The sequence below is a fragment of the Neolamprologus brichardi genome, chromosome 6, assembly GCF_056152115.1.
Source record: "Neolamprologus brichardi isolate AB-2024 chromosome 6, ASM5615211v1, whole genome shotgun sequence".
NCBI classification, from domain to species: Eukaryota; Metazoa; Chordata; class Actinopteri; order Cichliformes; family Cichlidae; genus Neolamprologus; species Neolamprologus brichardi.
Window position 1 is genome coordinate 5264661 of NC_142109.1, and position 21983 is coordinate 5286643.

Genomic DNA, 21983 nt, shown 5'->3' on the forward strand with positions numbered 1-21983 from the left:
GAAAGTGTTTATGTGCACTGGAGGCAAATTTGAATTCGTGCCTGCACCTTCACTCTCAAGATATGAAAGATCACACCTGTAATTTCTCACCTGAGAAAGGTCCCCTTCACCTAAGAAGTGAAAACATTAACAAAAGTGACAACGTGATATCGCTGCAATTACTTGTCAGTAGAACAAGAATAAGTCTGAACAACAGCTAACAGCAGCTAACATTATGCTGTCCCTCTGATAAACAGTTTGATTACATTCTCACATGAGAGTTTATTCACTAAATGTCATACCAGCAATGCTAGATCTACTTCAAAGACAGTTTAACACCATCTAATAGCAGCGAACAGAGGCTAACACCTACTAACAGATGCCAACAGCAGCTAACAAGTGGTAACAGCAGCACTTACTGACAGAAAAGTTCAAGATATCCTCAACAGCTAACCTCAGCATCACTTTCCTTTCACAAAGTGTTACAGCCTCCTACAGTAAATCTACAGTAAATAGATGTGGACACCCAGAATATTGACAGCTGATGTAAACAGCTGACTTACAGCCTAGCATCACTACAGATTAATGGTGGACAGAGTTATTTGTGAGTAATGTGAGAAAATTACTGTGAGAATTAGGAATGGTAAGAACAGACTTCAGTTGACTGCAATCTACTGACATCTAATGGTAAGATTTTAGACACTGTAACTTTAACTATATTGTACTTTAACACTTGATTTTGAAGTGCAACTTATATGCTAAGAATTGTTGTCTTGCCCATGGCACATGTCCTAAAAATTTCCTTCAGCATTTTCTAGTATAACTCAGATTTCATCTTCTTCTTTGGCTCTCGGAGGAGGTGGACGCACTTTTTCTCCTCTCCCTTATCTTCCCTGCTTATGTCCTTGTCTAGTCTCGTGGGTTTTTTTGTATTTTCCCTGGAACATTCTCTCACAGTCTGTTCTCTAAAACCTAAAAGAGGAATTATGGATTGGATCAACTGGTCCCTAAATGCAATTGACACCCCTTTCTCAACGAGAAGTCTGGGCTTGGGTGAGCCTGAGTGCTGAAGATATCTACCTATTCGGAACCATGGTAACAGGGTTCTGGCTGATTGGAGCTGGCTTGGCCCTGACTTATCGAAGAATTAAGAAAGCAGAACCGGCTGTTCAAACCCCAACAAGGCTGCCCGCTGGGATTGGAATGATGGGAGAGGTGTGAGTTTCTCAAAATGGGCTCATTGAGTCAGCACGGATAAGATCTTGGAGAGGCTACGGCTGCTGTGAATACTCAGAATAAGATCTCTGACTGCAGACTGGATACATCTCGGAAGGGCTAGCCCGGAATAACATCTCTGGGCGCAAAATTGGATGACATCTCGGGGAGGCACACTGCCGTGAGTTCTCAGAAATTGGCTCCTTGAGCACAAGAAATGACAACATCACAGAACGCAAGTATGGCGAAGCTCGCGGCTCTCCAACAGGAGATTGAGAGACCAGTGTTGGACTGTAGAACTGCTTTGAAATTCATATGAGCTGTTCGCACTAAAGTAAAAAATACCATCACTTCATGCGGATACCCTCTCGGCGCCAGCTGCAAGGCCGGAGCTGAACAAAACACCCTGATAACGACTGTGTTTAGTCTGTTCCTTCCCTTTCCATGCAAGGCCACCTGGGTTGGCTGGAAGACTGTTTACTTAGCCTGGCAGGGCGAAGGACACTGTCTCAGCTGAACTATGGACACGCACACACATACATATACTGATACTGATAAGCACTCACTGACGCATCACCCTCCCTACCCCGGATCCAACGCCACCTCCAACGCTTACCTCCCCTCTGATGTGGACATTGGGTCAGTTGGAGGCGCAGTCGAAAGATTGCAGCGGTCCCAGATCAGATGTACACACTGGAACTCTTTCCCATGTTGCTTGTCTGTGTTTATTGTGCTATGGTGTGTTGATATCTGTGCATTCCTGTATTATCCTTCTGTGTTACACATTTCGATGTTTTTTTTCCTTGCTACCTAGCCTGACCTGTCTCCCCAATGTGATGTTTGTGTATTTTATGTACGGTCGGGCAAGGTCTGTCATCTTGGTTGTGGGCAAAAGACCTGCAACTGACAAATAAAGGCTATCTCATCTCATCTCATTTCAGTGCTCCATGACAACTGGTGTTATTTCCTCAAACAGAATACATCTTATTTAACCTCCTAGGACCTGGCGTCCACATATGTGGACATCACATTTTGCGTTATTTAGACCAAAATACTCAATTTTGCTCTACAAGGGCCCGATATCCACTTACAAGGGCATTATACGGCTACTGTTCTATCAAAATTATAAACGAATATCCTCATATGTGGCTCTTATTTTTCTTAAAAACAAAAATTAGGTAAAAAAAAAAAAATCTGGTAATTCTTTGTTTTTACATTCATCGGGCCCCAATATGCCCAAATATCAAAGAGAAATTAAAATGCATGCTGTGGAAGAGTTCGGGTCCTAGGAGGTTAAACCAATAAGTTCAAATGTGGTCTTGTTGTTTGGGATTGACTAGTACATGTCACACTCTTGTGTGATCTCTGTTGGTCGATCGTTTCTGTGGAAGGTGAACATGATTTTGAATTTCTTCCATTTATAGACGATCTCTGTGAATTGTGGTTGTGTGTTGGAATCTGAAGTCTTTAGAGATGCTTCTATAACCTTGAATTTGAATATTACAGCATTGTGAAACCTAAAAAAGTTACGTTCAGTCACCCCTTCTCCACCTATTTCATTTTGCCAAACATGTTTAAGCTACAGTACCTGGAATTTCTCGATCCTACGTCTCTGCAGTTTATTGCAGAAACGCTGATATAATCTTGATGACTTGGCAGAAAATGGGTTAGAGAGAAAGGTTGCAGTGAAGAAGAGTGTCAGCTTTTTAATTAAGTGGCAGATTTGATTATGAGGTAATGATATTTGCTTTGTGCAAATTTTAGTTTGCCATCAGCCTCATTATATTAGCACTTGAGAGACGGGGCCAGAGGGAGGCTTAATCTCACACTATGGAAATGTGAGTGAATTGAATAGATGATGTAATTAATCTTCTAGAGTCACGCAGAGGGAGGGCAGGTAATGAGAGGAGAGGTGACAGACCTATTTACACATACAGAAACGGACACACATATACATTGCGGGTACTGTGTGTATTTTGATTCATGTGCTATTCAAGAAGTTACATCATTGACGCAATTACCGTAATAAAGAAACACACACAGAGGTGACAGTGTGTAGACGTCAGACTCACACACGCCCTGTCAGAGAGATTAATGTTCAAGAAGACAGAATGTGCATTAGATGGTCTCACACTCTTTTCCACACTCAGACGGAGCAGGCGGTGACTCACAGTGTGAAGTTCTCCTCGGGGTAGCAGCGGTTTCTCAGCAGCCCCGCCCACAGCTGCACTCCTATGATGCCGAAGATGAAGAAGACGAAAAAGCAGAGGAGAAGGACGTTACCCAGCATGGGCAGCGTGTCGAGCAGCAGGTTCACCAGGATACGCATGCCTGGAGAGAGACAGACAAATACTTATGTGATGACACATCCCGCACAGCTCTATGGCTGACTTTACTTTATGATCTAAACGGAGCAATGGCGTTCCCATACACTTGCTACGAAGCTTTATAGGAAAATTGTGTACAGGTAAAGAACAGCACACACGAGGAAAGAGGAGGAATCATTTACTAATTTTATATTTGCAGCATGAAGAGAAAAAATACCTATAAGTAATTACACACCAGCAGGAGAGCACCGAATCAAACTGACTTATGCATATACAGTAATAAACCGACCTTAATTAGTGAACTGTTGTGAGCTGAACAGCAGCAATATTAGCACTACAAAGCATTACGAGCTTGGAAAGCATAGATGCAGTTCTGTTATTGATTTACTAGTAACGACTTTACTCTTGCCCCAAATCCCTATTTGACTTAAATAAAACAGTAAAAAAAAAAAAACCCACAAAACAACCTTTTTGTTCACAGTCAAGAGATTATTTTTCATCTCAAACCTTGCAAAAGTCTTTCAAAGAATTTCTTTGGACATTGGCTGCTCATTTTTAGTCCAGTCCTTGTGTCTGACCACTTTTAGTGCAGCTCAGGGCATGAACCCATGTTGTTTCTGTTCACGATAGACAACTCAGCAAAAACGTCCATACAAATTGTGTCCTTAACCACCTTTGTTTTTGACAGCTTGTTGTAAAACCACATCATTTGTTTCTATGTTTTCAGCTGACCTGTAAAGAAATGCCAAAGATAACACATGTTGGCATAAATTTGTATTTTTGGACTATCAACCAAGTAACCAACAAGGTGATTCCCAAACAAAGTAAGCTGCAAACTTGCCACATGTGAGCATTGTACTGTGTCTTTAAAAAACTTAAGGACACTGGACAAGTACTGCTATCCTTCTGTTACAATTAACCTCTTTTCCCCTCAGTCCAACCTGCCTGCACTCCCTCCTTCACCTCTCTTGCACACTCTGTTTATTGCTTGGCTGATCCCAGGTATTTAAACTCATGCACACCTTCACCACCTCTGCTCCTTGCAGCTTTATTGTTACACCTGTCTCCCTCTCATTCACACTCATTTATTCAGTCTTGTTTCTACTGACTTTCATTCATCTTCTCTCCAGAGCATACCTCCACCTCTCCAGGCTCTCTTCCACCTGCCCCCTACTCCCACAACAAAATGTCATCTGCAAACATCATACCCACGCAGACTCCTGCCCGACTTGATATGCCAACCGGTCCATCACCAACGCAAACAAGAAGGGGTTCAGAGCCGATCCCTGATGTAATCCCACCCCTACCGTGACCTCATCTGTCACCTCATACCTCAGCTCTGTCTTGTTGTTCTTGTAAATGTCCCACCACCTTCACATACCTCTCTGCCACTCATGTCTTCCTCGTGCAGTGCCACAGCTCCAAAAACACAGTGCAGCTCCTTCTGATGGTCTCTATATTTCTCTATTAACACTCAAAGTAAACATCTGTAGTGCTACGAAGCCATACTGCTGCTCACTGATCATCATCTGTCTTCTTCGCCTGTTGTCAACAAACTTCAACAACTCTTTCCCGCTCAGCTTCGGTGTATGGCTCATCAGCTTTATCCCTCTGGTATCAGTACACCTCTTCTCCGTTCCTCAGGCATTCTCTCACTCTCCCAGCTTGTGTTAAACACTCTTGTCGATAAGTCGACTCCCCTCTCTCCTGGATATCTCCATGCCTCCACAGGTATGTGACTTAAGGAAATTACAAGATATCTTGCATAAGAGAGTTCAGGCGATCATACCAAATATTGATTTTCATGCTCGTTAGAATTCCACACACCCTTACTTTAACCCAAATCCCAATAAATTACTGATCACAAAATCAAGGCGTTTGCACCGTACTGTATGACTGAAGCATTTTAGGAAGCACAGCAACAGTGTGGGAACGAAAAGGTTGGTAAGAACTAATCAAACAGTTTCTCACTATAATGTTTCATTCTAACAGAGGTTAAGCAATCTCCAACTTTCTAGAAAAAGATCTAATGATGCCAGCTTAAAGTGTCATTCAGTTACCAAAACCTTGTTAACTTTGTTATATTTTGAAAACTAAGCTCTTTATAAGAGGCTGCACTGCTGACTGTGATAATTCTGTGTTCTGCTTTAAAATTGGATGAGCAACATACCCCTATGCTCCACTGGAAAATGGAAGACGTGCACAAACACACAAAAATCTTTGGATCTGTATAATTAGTGCACACAGACTCCAAATCCTCGTCTCACCTATCGCTTTCCCTGTCTTAAAGCATTCTCTGCCATCCCTCCCACTCTTTAGTTGGTGCAGAAATTTACACATCCATTTCTATATAAGCCGTCGTATTATCATAATTAGCTAATCAATCACTAATCTCCTCACTAATTGTAATCCCACAGCCAATTACTTTGGGGCTAAACACTTGGGGAAACTAAACTATGGGTTAAATTGTATCTGTAAAATGGATTGAAGATTGATACAACATTTAAGTGATTAGTCAGGGGGAAGCCCATCCATAGATCCTCTTCCAGGGGTCTCATTACATAACGTAGTAAAAAGGATGTCTTACTTGATGAATACATACACTGGAGGCGTGCAGCTGTACACAAGCAGAAGACTTGGAAACTTGACCCGTGTATTTACAGTAAAGGTGATATTTCCCTTTAAAATAAGGCTGTGTTTTGAATCTGATGTATATTTTCTGTCTGACCATGAAAGAATCTTCCCTATTAGTGATGGATACAAAGTTCAATTTGTTTTATCTTCTTGTATAAAATCTTCTTTAGAGCTGCAGGAAGTGGTAAGTCACACATGGAAAATATTATTAATTTCTAATGAGAATTGAAATCCCCCTTTTAACGGGTGAGATTTTAGCTTTGGTGGGAATATATATATATATATATATATATATATATATATAATCTCCTTCTCTTTTTATCCTTTGGGTTTAAACACAACACATGACCTTTGGTGAACAACTGTCTGGGCTGAGTTTGGTTTTTTGATGTCAATAATTGATGATTTGTGGGTACTGAATTCTTCAAAAATTCAAGCATTCTCCTCTCAACCAGACAACAAGGTGTTTGATAAGATGTTTCTTTTTTTAAAATAAAAGGTTTTCTTTGGCCTTTGTAATTAATGACTTTAGCTACCCCTGAAAAATGCTATTTAAATGAAGTTACTATAAGCACATTCTGCAGTCAAACTAAAATCAGAGAATCTGATTTTCTTTGAGCAAATTGAAACAGACGTCCCATTTCAGTTTGATTAAGTCTGTTTGAAGTTGCTAGAAGCTTAAAACACTGCAATATCAAATAAGGCACCCTGATGTGAATATATTAACATTTAAAACAGTTAACTAATTAAAAGGAAAAGAGGAGAATGTGTCACATGTACAACGAGACATACAAAATAACAAAAATTCTAAAATAAAATAGTGGACTTGTTCTAGACACACAAGTTTTGACTACACTGAAGGACCAGTGTTTCCTTCATAGTTTTAATGATTTGAATCAAGTAGAATGTAAATGAAAAGGGAACAACATAGAATACTCTGATGGCCGTTACCCTGGCAGCTAATACGATGTCTCCCAGAGGGGTTGAGGGTAATGTAGTAAACAGGCCCAGTCCTTTAAGCTGTGACCAGTGGGAACCCGACATGGATAATTTCCATTAGCGCCATTAAGTGACTCCTCTGTTCAGTTCTCACATCGTCCTCCGAGAGTGTCCGCTTAGTTACTATGTGCCTGAAAGTGTGTGTACACAAAAGTGGCTTTGTGTTGGTTGCACTTTTGTGACATTTCGTGTACTGCCTGCACAACATATGCATTTACTGGTGTGTCTGCACTCATAAAGCCAACAATGTGGAGCGAAGAGCTTTCCGGTAAATAGTCTTTATTCAAAGCACAGAACTGCATCTTTATCATCCAACAAATAAAAATGAGTCAAATAACTGGCTTTTGGCAGCCGATGCTGGCACTGTTACAACTTGGCCTTCTCACTCTTTGGATAGTGTTGCTGGTGCTTGACAAAATAACTTGATGCTTTAATGTTAATGTTGACAATTGTGTTGCCAATACTTGAGCATTAATAGATCTATTCAATCTACTGAAAATATGCTGTGCTTTCAACATCTTATAAATTTTTTTATTTAAAAAAGTGAACTGAAAAACATAATAAAGAGTTAGGGAAAGGCTGAAATTATGCTGGAAGCTTTTATGTGTGGTAACAAAAATATTAACTTGCTGATGTTAATTAAAGTCTATGTGTACAAAGACCACGCACATTTGTGCCAATTAGAAGAAAACCCAAAGTTTCCCTGAGGCTGATAGAAATTCCCCTTTGTAAGTAATATGAGTTCCTCCATATTGGTTGTAGCTATGAAAAGTAGTAGATCTAACATAAGGAGCTGGGAAAGAAAAACATCTGGACTTGGTGTATGTCACAATCAGCTAAGGTTTCGGGAGAACCCACTGTGAAATCTAGCCCCACCCTATCATGTGATTTACTGAGGTGAAATGGCCCAGGATGTGAGTGGGCGTTAAGGCGTCTGGGAAGGGATCTCAACACTGGGTTATAGATGGCAAACAGTTGGTGTCGTAAACCACCACGTCTGTTCAAAGATGGTCGTTCACAGTGGACATAGATGGCTTCTTTCTCTCTTCTTTCAAATCATCTGTCTTCTCTGTCCAAAAATGTGAACATTGGTGTCCTCGAAGGAGCGACCTTTGTCCTTTAGATGAAGATGGACAGCCGAGTCGTGTCCTGGTCGACGTGGCTCTTCTATGTGCCATGCGTTTATGAAGTGGCTGTTTGGTCTCACCGATGTAGAGGTGATTTAGAGGTCTGAGCATTCCTCGCTACACTGTACAGCATACACTATGTTAAGTTTGTGTTTGGGAGTTTTTTTCTGTGGGATCAACCAGTTTTTGTCTGAAAGAAGGAAACTTAAAGAAATTCAGACGCTTTTCTTTCCAGCTCCTTAGATTACAATGACCCGGGTGACTGAGAACCTTCACAGACACAGATCTATCCTTGCACATATAATCAAAAGTTAATATAAAATGTTTAGCCACAGAAAAAGTAGTAATATATATTCTATCTTCTGATTTGCTGGATAGTCTGGATAGCAGCCAACTCCCAAAGTCGCCTGCTGTCCACTGACCACTTCCTGTCTTGTCTAATGACAAATAAAGCTCTGGAGTCAAATATGGATTATTAAACATTAGGGCTCTCTAAGTCCCTGTTAGTAAATGATGGGAGGATGAATATGTTAGTTGACATGAATCAGGTCATACTAATTGTCACAATCCTCGAAGCACAGGTTGAGGAGGAGGAGTGGAAGCAATCTTTTACTGCAGCCTATAAATCAACCAGACCGAGACACAGTTTCAATTCATTTGAACGTCTGACTCTTGGGCTTGGAAATGGAAACTGGAAAACTCTTTTATTTGTCTGCTTTCTGTTAAAAGTGAGTACTGTCACCAAGTACTTGCTCATAGAAGGCCATCTGATTTTGGGGGTTTTCTCTCTACTTGTAGGGTTTTTACCGTACAAGATAAAGATCCTTGAGGTGCCTTGTTATGATTTGGTGCTATATAAATTCAACTGAACTGACCTGAACTGATATTGAATTGAATTAAAGTAAAGTATATCTGTCCACTACAAAAAATATTTTTTCAAGAGAGTCCATCTGTTCATGGCTACTGTGCTGATAGCCAACTTTTGCTTACATGCGCTGCTTATCCTGCCTGTAATTTTACCTCTGTTAGCCAATCACAGACTCTTGCAGGTGTTTATGTGCCACTAACAAGAACAGCCACCAGTTAGCAACTGAAACATTTGAACTTTCCATATAAACTTTCCATATAGATGCTACTCTTTTCATGATTCAGCTGCAGGTTAAACAAAGAATAACCTTTAGTTTAGTAAATACTGCACGTAATAAGAAGTCTTATTTTCTTGGGCTTTAATTTAATGACTCAATTCAACCAAGAAAAACAAATGTTACTGGGATAAGTATAATAAAAATTGAGATTTTTTTCCACCTTTATGAACAGTAAAATGCAATCATATTCAAATATTTTCCCCAAAATGAAATTATTATAATTTATAAATGATTATACATTTTGACCCATCCAAACGCAGACATAAGACATGTTATTGTGCAGGTTTCAGACTGAGCTATTAGGATATTGTTTACCTCCCTGTTTGCTCACCTACTAATTCTACCTGCCGAAGAAATGTAGACTTTGTAGAAAACATTTTACATTATAATTATTGAAAACGAGTGGGTTGGTAATTTTGTTTCTTCTCCTTTTCTATGTAATCACCTCCCTTTTCTCATGTTATCTTCCCCTCTCCAGGTGCCTGTCTTCCACGTCCCTTGCCTCGTTTTTATCTTTATTCTTCCAGCAACTCCCTCCATCGCTCGCACTTCCTCAGCTGTATCTATCATCATAATAGCCTGCTCATCTGAGTCCCCCCGCATCTCTCCTCTCATCATCCCTCTCTTCCTCTCGTCCATCTTCGACTATCCTTTATGGAGCTGGATAATCCCCTCTTCCCTCCTTCATTTATCTCTCTCGCTGCCTTTTTTGTCCTCTCCTCTCACCTGCCTGTCTTTCTTTCCTATCCTTGCTTAACCCAAATGCAGTGTTCTTATTGAAACGGTGGAGAATAAACCACAAGAAGAGCATCAATCTGATGTGAGGGGATTTATTTTTCTGACATCCTCTACATTGTATAAAGTGTCGGGTTACTTTTCTATACCGCCTCTTTTCTTTTTGTGTCCAAACTAGACATTTCACCATGAAAGAACCAATTTGCTTTTTTTTTTTTTTTTATTTTATTTTTATTTTTGTTTTGTTTTGGAGTGACAGAGAGAAAGAAGCTCAGTGAACAGAAAAGTCCCCTCTGCTCACAGAAATGTCAGATTACAGCTGCAAACATGGTTTAGACTTCAGTGACTCATCATTGTTTGTGTTCCCTGCCAACAGAGCAAAAAACGCATTCACGGGCAAATTAAGTCCACCCTGCACAAACAGACTGCTAGCCATTAAGGGATGCAATGAAAGTTCAGAACACAAACTTTGGTAAACCAAAACATCAAGCTTGGAACTTTATGTGTCATTTTAAGACATTTAATTTGTTGGGCGGAAGTGCAAAGTTGACAACTTTTAGTATGGGCATGAAACAACAAGTTCTTCCACATAAAAACTGTATTTTTAGTGTCAGTGACTCATAACATCCACCATGTCTATAAATCTAAAAAAACTGAGACAGAACTGACAAAGACTTTGGCTGTGGTTAATATTTTAAAAAGAAAACAAAAAAGTAATGTGGATTGATGGATGGAAGAAAAAGTGACATGTATGAAGAAGCTTCATTGCATGACTGTGCACAGCCGGCGCAGACACCGACGTTGATTAAAAAGAAGAATCATTGTGTTCTGACACACGTCTGAGTCATTTCTGGTAGAATACAGTGTTCTCTGAGTTGACGTCTCTGTTGGAAGAACAACAGTGTTGTCAGCAGCTCCCAAAACTCTTAAAAAATTGCCTGCTGGGACTGTGCTTTGGGTAAGGTTTGTTTAGGTCAGGAACAACTTGATTGTAGATCGGGAAAAATGGTTTAGTTTATAATTTACAATTTTGTAAAGGTCAGAGACTTTCATTTTCAGGACTTCAATAATAAGAATATAATTATAGTCAGGAAATCATCATAGTTGTAGTTTTAACACACTTGAAATAGATTTTACACAATAGTTCATTTTGCTGTTAGTGAGCTAACACTAGTTATGGACTCACTAATACAGTATCTCTGAAAACACAGAGAGTATTACTTGCAAAGGCCAACCAAGTGAGGTAGTTTGCCTTAGGCTACGTTCACACTGCAGGCGAAAGCGCATCAGATCCTATTTTTTTTGACCCTACGCGACCCATATCCGATCATGGTGTGACAGTGTGAACGGCACAAATCCGATATTTTCAAATCAGATCTGGGTCACTTTCGTATGTGGTACTGAATCCGATACATATCTGATGTTTCAGAAAGCGACTGCTGTGTGAACGGTCAAGTCGCATTAAATCCGTCTTTTACGTCACTGACACAAGACAGACGCCAATTATCAGCGCCCGAGAAGACATCGCAAACGCTTCCTGGCCATCCGGTGAAACTGTTGGGAAGACAACGTTGGAGAAACGTGAACATTTTATTTGTACTGTATAATCTGCAGATTCTGACAGAAATCTGCAACTATCCTTTGAAGCCCCGTCCTCTCTGAAACAGCAATAAGGATCATTATTAGGTCATTTACATTATTATGTAAATAACAAAATAACTTAAAGCAAAAATTGGGAAACGTAAAGTCCGAAGTCTTTATATTAATGGCCATCAGTCAAACAATATTGTTTGCTCTGGGTCTAAACAGAGCGCGTTGTGTGTGACATCTTCTTTTGCGCATGCGGGCCGCTTTGAGGGTTCACACTAGAGCGCGTTTGCTGTCACATTTTATTTGTAGTGTGAACGAGCAGACAAAAAAATCGGATTTGATCAAAAAATCGGAATTGAGCATTAAGACCTGCAGTGTGAACGTAGCCTTAGAGACCCACTCTCTAAGAGCGCATCCTGAAATTATTTTTCTTTCTAACTTTTCTTTGGTCCCTTTTTAGCAACCTCTATGTTAGATTTATGGTTGTTTTGTTTTCTTATTTTTCATTTCCATTTCCTTTTCATTCCATTTGGAATAGCCTTATTCAGTCTTATTCTAAGAAAAGTCAACATCCATCCATCCATGTCTTGGGACTAAAATCAACATAAAATTTAGAAAATTTGGAAGATGCCAAAAGCAGGGTCATTAAAATTAAGCCATGACCTCAAACAATTCCAACATGGAGACAAAGTTGTAACACACATAAATAACAGAGTAGTTGTGATTATGTTGTTCCTGCTGTGAAACCTTTTTAAAAGAGATCAAAGGATCTGTTTTTTCTGTCATCGTTGACGCGTTAACTTGGATTAATCCAGCTTCACAATTGACGCAATTCAAATTTTTAACGCAATGAACCCATCTGGAGTGCAGAATGGATAAACTTTGAACAAGCTGCCCGAAATGAATTGACAGGGACATTTCACGGATTCTGAGTCATTCTGTGCTTCAGGTGGGTTAATTGCGTTGGAAATTTTAATCGCGTTAATCGTGACGATGCATTAATCCACGTTAAAGCGTTAACATTGACAGCCTTAGATTTTCACTGACATTTCTGTCGTTTCATGTTTCAGTTTAACAAAGGTGGTTATTGTGCAATCCCAGGGTTTTACAATGCTTCCAAAGACATGTAAGGACAAGACATACTTCTGCTTTTGGAGAAAGGGAGGTATAAATGATGGAAAAGAATAGACAGTACATGACAGGAGGAGGCAAGAAGAGCGGAAGGAGCAGGAGGAAGGGGAATGACTGAGGTGTGAGACGGGATCTCGCTCTACTGACTGAGGAGGAGGAAACTGACTGAACATTGTGATAAAGGAAGAGCTAAGAGCAGAGACATGACAGAGAGATCACAGAGAAAAGAAGATAAAAAGAAAATAATGGGATATTTAAGAACTCCTTTTTACCTCAAGTGATATAGTAAGACAGACAAAAGGACAGAGAGAGAGGGCGAAGGATGGAGAAAGACATCAAACAACTATAGTCATAACTAAAAATGAGTGGCAATGACTTATTCATGTTCATGTATATTAGGTGACAAATATAGAAATCAACATACATTCTCAGTAACAAACCAAGATGGTTACACCTGTTTTTACTAAAGAAAAAAAACTAATTGCATGGTTTGTGTTGCAGATTTATGAGCAGTGGGAGGTTTAGCAATTACAAAGGAAGCAGAACAACATTAACTTCAAGCACCAGCATATCTGACTTAGAGAGTACTCATAGCTTCTGAAAATGATTGCCTGCTAGGCACAATTTAGACACAGAAGCAACCGGCAGCAAACTGATTACTCTCATCAAGAAGGACTAAGCAGCACTTTTAGAGTCAAAGTGACAAGGTTAGTAACTCAAAATACTTCAGTGATGTCTGGTGATTTCCTGACGGGTTGGGTTGCTGAGGACTTTGACTGGGAGGGGGATTAGCACAGCTGAGTGTGGATGAAATTACTTTTTAGGATTTTAAATAGCCATGCACACTTGGTGTCCTCGGGAATCGAATTCCATACAGGATGAAAGCACTTACAGGCAGATATTATTATGCTGTCCAATAGCTAAACAAAGATGAAACATGACCCCACCCTCCTTTTGGAATCGTCTCTTCTATTTCGTTGCTTTATGCAGTTGTCCAAATCTGTTTCAAAATGCACGAGACATCTTCTCAAAGGTAGTGCAGCAAGGCCTGGCTGCGTAGACAACAGGTAAACGATCCAAATGGCACAGTTACAGCCAAGACAATGAGGCGTTTGGCTGGTTTGTGTTGTATATATGGGGCCACAGTTGCAGTTTTGTTGCTCTCATGTAGCTCATTTGCTCCAGAATGAAGAATGGTGTGGCACGTGTTCAGCGCTGCAGGATTTGGTGTGTGCGACGAACGCACCCACCCAGAAGCTGTGTTTTATTTAAACATTCAGGGCATGTTGAATGAACGATGATGAATGAACAATGAAGTAGAGGTCGCATGGCAAAACAAACTAATGAGTTATAACCGAAGAAAGAGTGGGTTTCAAATCAAAGTATGTGATAGCTTCCCTTGAGCTTTTATAAATATCTGTGCCACAAACCTTGGAGACCATGTACACTGACAGTGTTATATAGAGAGTTTTCCCTACCATCACCTTGTTGGTGCTCTTGTTGCCTTTTAGAGGAATTTAACTGATTTGTGTGGCAAATGCTGTGACCTGTTGTGAAATACAGCCAATCCAACAAGTCTGTGCTCCAGTTGTGGTGACTCACATCCTAGTATCATTATTAGTCTTACAACCAAATAACAGGTAATGCTTTAATGTGTTGAAAATACACGGGTACAGTTTATGGATGCCTACTAGGGCTGCACGATTTTGCATAAAATGAGAATCACGATTTTTTGGCTTAGAATTGAGATCACGATTCTCTCACAATTTTCTTTTCTAATATAAATATTTATTGCATTTATTAACGGCACATCAACTTCGTAACAGTTGAGACTGAACATAAAAACAATAAATAAACATAAAATCAACAAATGTCTCACATTTTGTCGTTGCCGCAAAATGTTGTACTGTTACTCGACACTGCGTGTATAGAGCAGGTAGTGCAACAATAGAAAAATAGTTGCGGGACGGCACTGTGTAGCGTTTGTCTAGGGTGTTGATCATTTTCCTAAATCCCTCGTTTTGCACAGTGTTGGTGGAGCCATATCTTTGGTCAGGTGATAAGTAATAGCCTCCGTAATTTCTTTGTGCCTGCGTAAGTTCGACGTGTATGGGGAAGCGCTGTATAAGGTTCCCGTTATTGATGTTTGGGTGGTTGACCGGGACGGATTTTCTCCAGTCTTTTTCTCGTCAGCCCTGACGTGCTCTCCGTTGTTTTTTCCTGCCAATTTTAGCAGCCAGCTTCTGTATCACGTGGTATAAGGCTCCGCCCTTGTCATTTGTTGAGCAGGAAGAGTGAGCGCTTGTTTTCATGCAGATTATGTCCCGGATCAAAATGCAGTACAATCGTCATCGTCTTTTTTTTTTTTTTTTTAATCGTTGTCATTTGGAAATGAGATCGCACATAAGTATGAATCGAGATCGCGATTTTCTAACAATTAATCGCGCAGCCCTAATGCCTACGCTTGCTAACCTTAGCAGATAACTTTACTCTCAAATCTAAATATAACCACTACTTAGCTGGAGTGGGATCCAACCATACATCTCCTTTTTCATGTCATGTCATGTTTTTTTGAAAGCTATTGACTGGTAAAAATTTATTGTTGCCCTAATCAATGTAGCTAATAAATAGTAAATAGCTTGTTCTCCCAAACATGTTCCCCGTTAAGGTATTTTTGGCTCAGTGACTCATGTTTAACACTTTCCAGCTACTGGGCAGCCTTCTTCACCAGGCCGCTGTCCATGGTGCTGAATAAGAGCCACAGATGGCAAAACATGAATGGATGTCATCCGACAATTTGTTTGTTTCCAGAGTGAAATGAGTAGTTGAGGAGAAGAGTTGTGAGAGCTTTTTGTGTAAAATAGTGATGGAGATACAGCCATGGCTGCCTATCATGTGTTCACAGTCTATTGGACTCAACTTACTTGGCACCCTGTTAATTGCTTTGAGTGGCCGCAGCACCCTCACTGTTCTGATGGCCGTGAAGTTGACGTTCTGCAGGTCCAGAGAGTACTCGACCATCCTGGAAAATGGGGAAAAAAAAGCATCCAAATTAAACACACACTAAAAATCCACACTACAACATTCCCAAAACAGCTGCAGTTCTACAGCTGCAAGACCAACCGAAAATCCCCCCGCAAAAAGTCTCTGATCCTCACAGAAAAGCCGTTTCATCTGAAATTCCAGCTAAAGTTGATTTAATGTTCTCCTCCTTTCAGGGCTTTTAATATTAAAAAAGCCTAAACAGAAGATTGTTCACATCCTCGCACAGCTGGACACCTGCTGTGCGGAGCCTAATATGAATTAATGAGCTGGAATATGTGTATCTAATAATGGAAGACATTTAAAGAAAGAACGGGGTCAGTGGAATACTGTAATATTATCTTAACGGTGTTGGAAATTACAAAACAGACATTCATTAGTTTGCAGACGAACATTAATAATAATAATGAATGTAGGAGTCTTTATACCTTTTTTTAAACATGGAGAGGTTGCAGATTCCTGCTCCAGCAGTAAAAAACAGACTTTTTGTGTTTTTTGACTGAGGTGGAGAAAGATGTTAAGCCACGGCTGAAAACCTTCAGCATCCCCGGAAACTGGTTACACCTTTTAGCACACATAGCGAATGCATCAAAGTGCGTACCGGTTGGTTGGCAGGTGTACACAAGCATGAAGTGCGCGAGATTAAACGTGCAACCACCTGAGATGAAAGCGGAGCCTGGCGAGGGAGCAAAGACTGGAGGTGGAGGAAGTAAACAGGCTTGGAGTTAAACTAGGTACGGCATAAAAGAGACGGAGAAAGGTGAAGAAAAGATCGAGAATTTTGCTATTTCACCTGTTCCTAACAAATTCATCACTTGGAAAATATATTTTTGCCTGAGGAATGGAGTGCGTGGGGGTGGGGGGCAGAGGACAGAAAGCAAGAGATGGCAGGGGTGAAAAAAACGTGAGAAAGTGACGGATAGGTCAGAAACCAACGTGAGGAAAGCACCAAGGGTTGATTAAGTGCATTATAATGAAGGCAATAAAGCGAGATTGAGAGAGGAAGAAAGAGAGAGCCTGAGGGTTTTATCAAGTGTTTGAGATAATTACAATGCTGGGAACAGAGAAGCAGGGAGAAGAGAGCAATATGCATACACCTGACTGAATAGAAGGAAGCTGCTCTTTGGCTGAGAAAGGGTGGGGGTGGGGGGGTGGACTCTTATCAAGACGCAGGAGAGCGTGGTAAAAGAAACTAAGGCAAGTTTCAGGTATTTGACACAAATATTCTGCTCCTGCTAAGATATTCAAGCTCCGTGATAACATCCTCGTTTCAAGGATAAGTCAGAGAGCCTAGCAGGTGCTTTCTCAAGTGATTAAAGAGCCAGATTACATTTTTCACTTTCGACCTCTCGACCTGCACACCTGGAGGAGAGCCTTTAACGCACGACTGTGCAATAACCGGAAAACTGACGGTAGTGCAGGAATGTAGTGATGCTCCAGAGGGAGTGTCCCAGTTTGAAATGTTTGCGAGGTCTTAAAGTTGGAAAATTCAAACAAGTTTCAAACTGTAATGATCTAACCTGGATGTCCTGCCAGGATTAGAGAACTGTAAGCGCTGCTGACTTCTATCAAATGTCGAGCTGGGGAAAATTATCATCCTAAAGCCTGGAAAGCTTGACCAGGTCAGAGCTTTCAAATTGACACATTCAGCCCACATTAGGTCAAAGGTGAACCTAGTGAGCAAAACAGTTTGTTTTTATTCTTTGCGGTCCAGCGACCAAACTTCTCTCCGGTGACCAAACCTCTGCCCACGCTTGATTGCATCCGTTAGGTACGGATCTAACCCGGTGAGCCGTGAAATACGAATCTCTCTTGTTGCCATTATATTACCATAACCTTGGCGAGTGACAGGTGGCGGCGGAGGACTGCGTCAGCTCCCTGCACAAATCAGGCAAAAATACTCTCGTAAAACACGCTGACCAAGAAAATAACGGTCAGAGTTCACAAACTACTCGGAGACAAGCGCATCTATGTGGGACCACATGCTGGTGATCCAATTTGTCAGGGGATTTTCCCGTGGGGGGAGTGGAGCAGAATAAACACTTGATCAAATCTTTATTTCAAACATATAACGAACGAGTGCTAACAAAAATGAAAAGAAACAAATCAGTGAAAGCCATCATATCGACACGGGGAAAAAATGCTGACCATTTCATATACACGTACTGGTGTAATTATTTAACTACACCTCTTCAGAGGTATTGCTTTTTAAAATATGTCATTATATACAAGTATCAGTGTTTATTGTGCAGTACAACCATATAAATATTTAACACCCTGCTTTATATGTTATAAATGATTTATGTTGTGCATATTTTCAGATCCTCACCCCACAGATTGCTAAGCACATACTCCTCGATGCTGTCATTTAAATCTTACCAGATCCATAAATTTCAATGTTTTTCAGCTTGAAAATAAAGAGTCTATGTGCTCCAGATGTCCAACCTTATTAACTACCCTATCTTTTTGTAATGTGTATAGTGGCTGTAGTTTGCTTTTGTGTTACCCCATATGGCAAAACCGCAATCTTTTCCTAACCCCATCCAATTACTCCAAAAAATAAATACATGAAAAACAAAAGTTAACAGAGATTTCAAGGAAAAGCAAAAACTGAGTCTACTCCTCCTCAACAAAATACCCAAACAAAAACTGCCTAACTCATGTGCATTCGTTAAATGTCTGGTGGATATATTATGTTGCTGTTTATGAGAAAACAACGAAGGACGAAGGAACTACCCACTGGGAGGAGGTGGAGGCCACCTACCTGTGATCTGCATGGGACTGATAACAGTCATTCAGTGGGGGTATAAGGTCTGAACTGGGGGTCTTTGTTTTCTTTCAAGAAAATGATCAAAAATAATCGTCTGCACACTGTGGGCACATCCTAGCCTGCTGTTGTTGTTGTGTGTGAGTAATGGTAAGATGTACCCTAACAGTATGGCTAGCACCGTGTGGGAAAGAAGGGACAAAATGAACTGGACTTAGTGTTTCATGTCTACAGCTGCTATTTTAATCACTGTGCTCCAGCGTGTTGACAAGGCATGAGTCTCAGTGTGTACATTGTGTGGGGTGTAGGGATGGGTACCAGTTCTGACATAAACGGTAGTAACCAGACCGAAAAGCAGCGCACATTTCGGTGCTTTATTTCGGTGCTTTTTTTTCCTGAGCTGTGACACACTTTGGATTCTAGCCAATCATTTTACCTTTCCGAGGATAGTAGGCGGGTCCAGGTACGAACGTTCTTTTAGAGCAGAGCTACAGATTAAAAACGCCCAAAGCGAAGCGGTCAAATGTCTGGCTGTACTTCACAGCAAAAGATGCAAACTCAGCAGCCTGCAACAAGTGCTTTAAGCTGATACTGTGATACTGTCAAAGTAGGTAACTCCTCAAATCTGATGAAACACCTGGCGACGCATAGCGTTTTTTTAAAAGCCTAGAAATGCATCGTATTTGATAGCTTGCAGCAGGACCTCACACCGAGCACATCTACTGCAGGTGTGGTGCCTGTTATCGACCCGAAGAGGAGAGTCCTGGCCCCCAGCCCTGCCAGTGTAGCAGAAATGATGACGGATGATGATGGGAGCAGCAGCCGTTCTTCTCTGCGTGAGTAACTTAATGTTGTTCGTGTGTAATTTGCGTTGAGTAGGCTAACCACGTTATTAAATTAATGCACGTAAGGTGAACTAGCAAACACTGTCGTAGTTACATGCGGCTGTCTTCTTGTTTGATGGCAGATACTCCCTTCACCCTGGCCAAAAAGGCTAAAATGACCAGTGGAAAACAGCTAAACATGAGAGGTTATTGGACAAAGTTTGTGTCTTTTCCATTGTTTAAGCACTGCTTCCAGCCAAGAGTGATACCATATATGCCCTATAGCTGCAGAAAAGGCTAACATTGTTATCTTTTTACAAAAAAACAGCTGAACATGAGAGGTTTTTGGACAAAGTTTGTGTTCTCCATTCTTTAAGCACCGGTTTGAGCACCGTTTAAGCACTGGCACCGTTTCAAAAGTACCGGTTTGGTACTGGTATCGGATAAAACCTAAACGATACCCAACCCTAGTGGGGTGTGGGGGACATAATAGTGATCTGTCATTTTCCAGCAATTTTTTGCAGCAATTTCCGATAAGGCACACACATGTGGTTACACAAGAGAGTGAGATACAGGCAAACAATCGTACGTGTGCAACGAATGATATCCAGAGACAACAGACAATAGAAATTCACACACAGACACACACGTAAACGTTATGCCTGTATACCCTAGGTTTTTCAACACTGAGCATTTGTATAGTCAGTCTGACACCCAAATAAAATCACACACACACACAGTCACACACTAAGTAGAGAAAATGCCCGGGGCAGATTCTTGGCTCTCGTAAAGCTGTGTTAAGTCATCAGACTGGGCCACACACTTCATTTGCACAGTGAAACACACTCACGCACGCACAGTCCTGAAGTATGTAGTTACATAAGCTGTGAATCCACATGCACTCTTACTCGTAGCACACACACACACAGGCACACACAGGCACACACAGGCACACACTGGCCATCACTCTCTGACACACAAAACCTTTGCATACACTCACACAAGTCAAACTAAATTTAGTGTCTGTCTGTGTTTGAGTTAGGACCGCTCGCCAACCAAATAGCTTCATGAATATTTCAGTGGAGTAACTAGATTACTTTTGTTCTAGTTATTCCCCCATCCAAGTTTGGCCTTGGATGGGGGAATGTGGATTTTTTTAACCGAATCTTAAACATATTTCTTATTCCATTTTTCTGTGTTTTTTGGTGTCTCTCTTCTCTTCAGAAACGTGCTCTGTCTCTGCTGTTTAAGTTAGCATTGGGGAATACTCTCTCAGGAGGCATCAGAGTGGAACAGTGGGAGTGATTTTCTTCAGGCTTTCCCTCTCGTTCGGAGGGGAAGTCTGCGAATATTGGAGATAATTTAAGAAGCACACGTTAGAACGCTGCACAGCAATCAAGGATGATTTAGGGTAATTTTGTGGTGTTAAGTAACACGTCTTTAAAAATAGGACTGACTGTAACAACAGTACAGAGTTCATTCATGATGTTACAGAGTCCCAAGATATGAAACCTAAAAAGGAAGACCTATTCTAAGAAGGTGTCAGGGTTTCTCCACTCAATACTTCTGTATATTGTTATCTACTATATTTAATTGCATAGTATTTGGATTTTAACAGCTTAGTTTTGTGTTTTACGTCAAATAAGACAAGTTGTACACTTGTCAGAAATCATGGGTGTTCTGGCAGGAGAAAGTAAGCCAACACATGCTTGCTAAGTGAAATTTAAGCATTCTGTTCTTTGACAGCATTTTGTCAAGCATTGCTTGTCTGTATGCATCTTGTAAGTGCCAATCTTTTGGGTTAGCTATTGTGTCTCAAAGCTAACTCACATGAATTGAATCCGATGAGCCAAGGTGTGAAAAAAGCTCTTAAGACTGACTGAATTCTGTATGAGTTTCTGCATTTTGTCAAAGTCTGCAATATATCGTGTACATGCAGGTAACCCTGCACGAGTCACATGTAGTATAGCAACTATGTTTCAGAGCTGTTTCCTTCATGGACATATATTACAGCACACCAGCATCAACAGCAGTTCAGCAACAGTTCTTTTTCCCCGTGTTACAGTCATAAGAAACATGTATAACATATATAAGCAGAACTCTATAATTAATTATAATTGGTGATGCAGGCAGTAGATCGCCTTGGACAGCAGCAACGCAGCTCAACAGAAATTGTACATTTCACTGAATGTACAATGGTCTAATAGGCAAGGATAAACTAATATGGCAATTACCGGAACATGCTAAATGTCTCATTTTATGCCAACAGTCCAGGCCAAACTCCTTCTGGGTAAGATGGCATCAATTATTAAAATGAGACTAATGGATGCAGTAGATTTTTAGTCCCAGAAGTGGTTTGCAAGTCAAAAAAGATAGAGGAGCGCACAGACGTGAGCACAAAACAGACACGTCCATTTACAAATGCTGTAATTTACTCCACTTTCTTTACCTTTTCCCTCCTGCCCTTT

General features: G+C 40.7%; 1 protein-coding gene across 1 annotated transcript in view; it reads right to left on the reverse strand.

Moving 5' to 3' along the window:
• The window catches only part of LOC102785341 (voltage-dependent T-type calcium channel subunit alpha-1I-like), a 180833-nt gene that overhangs the window by 130590 nt on the left and 28260 nt on the right, over positions 1–21983 (reverse strand). Inside the window, exons 3-4 of the mRNA XM_087841530.1 lie at positions 15807–15904; positions 3366–3525 (exon numbers count right to left, since the gene is read on the reverse strand). Coding sequence (XP_087697656.1) covers positions 3366–3525; positions 15807–15904 — 258 coding nt within the window. The remainder of the gene's footprint in view (positions 1–3365; positions 3526–15806; positions 15905–21983) is intronic.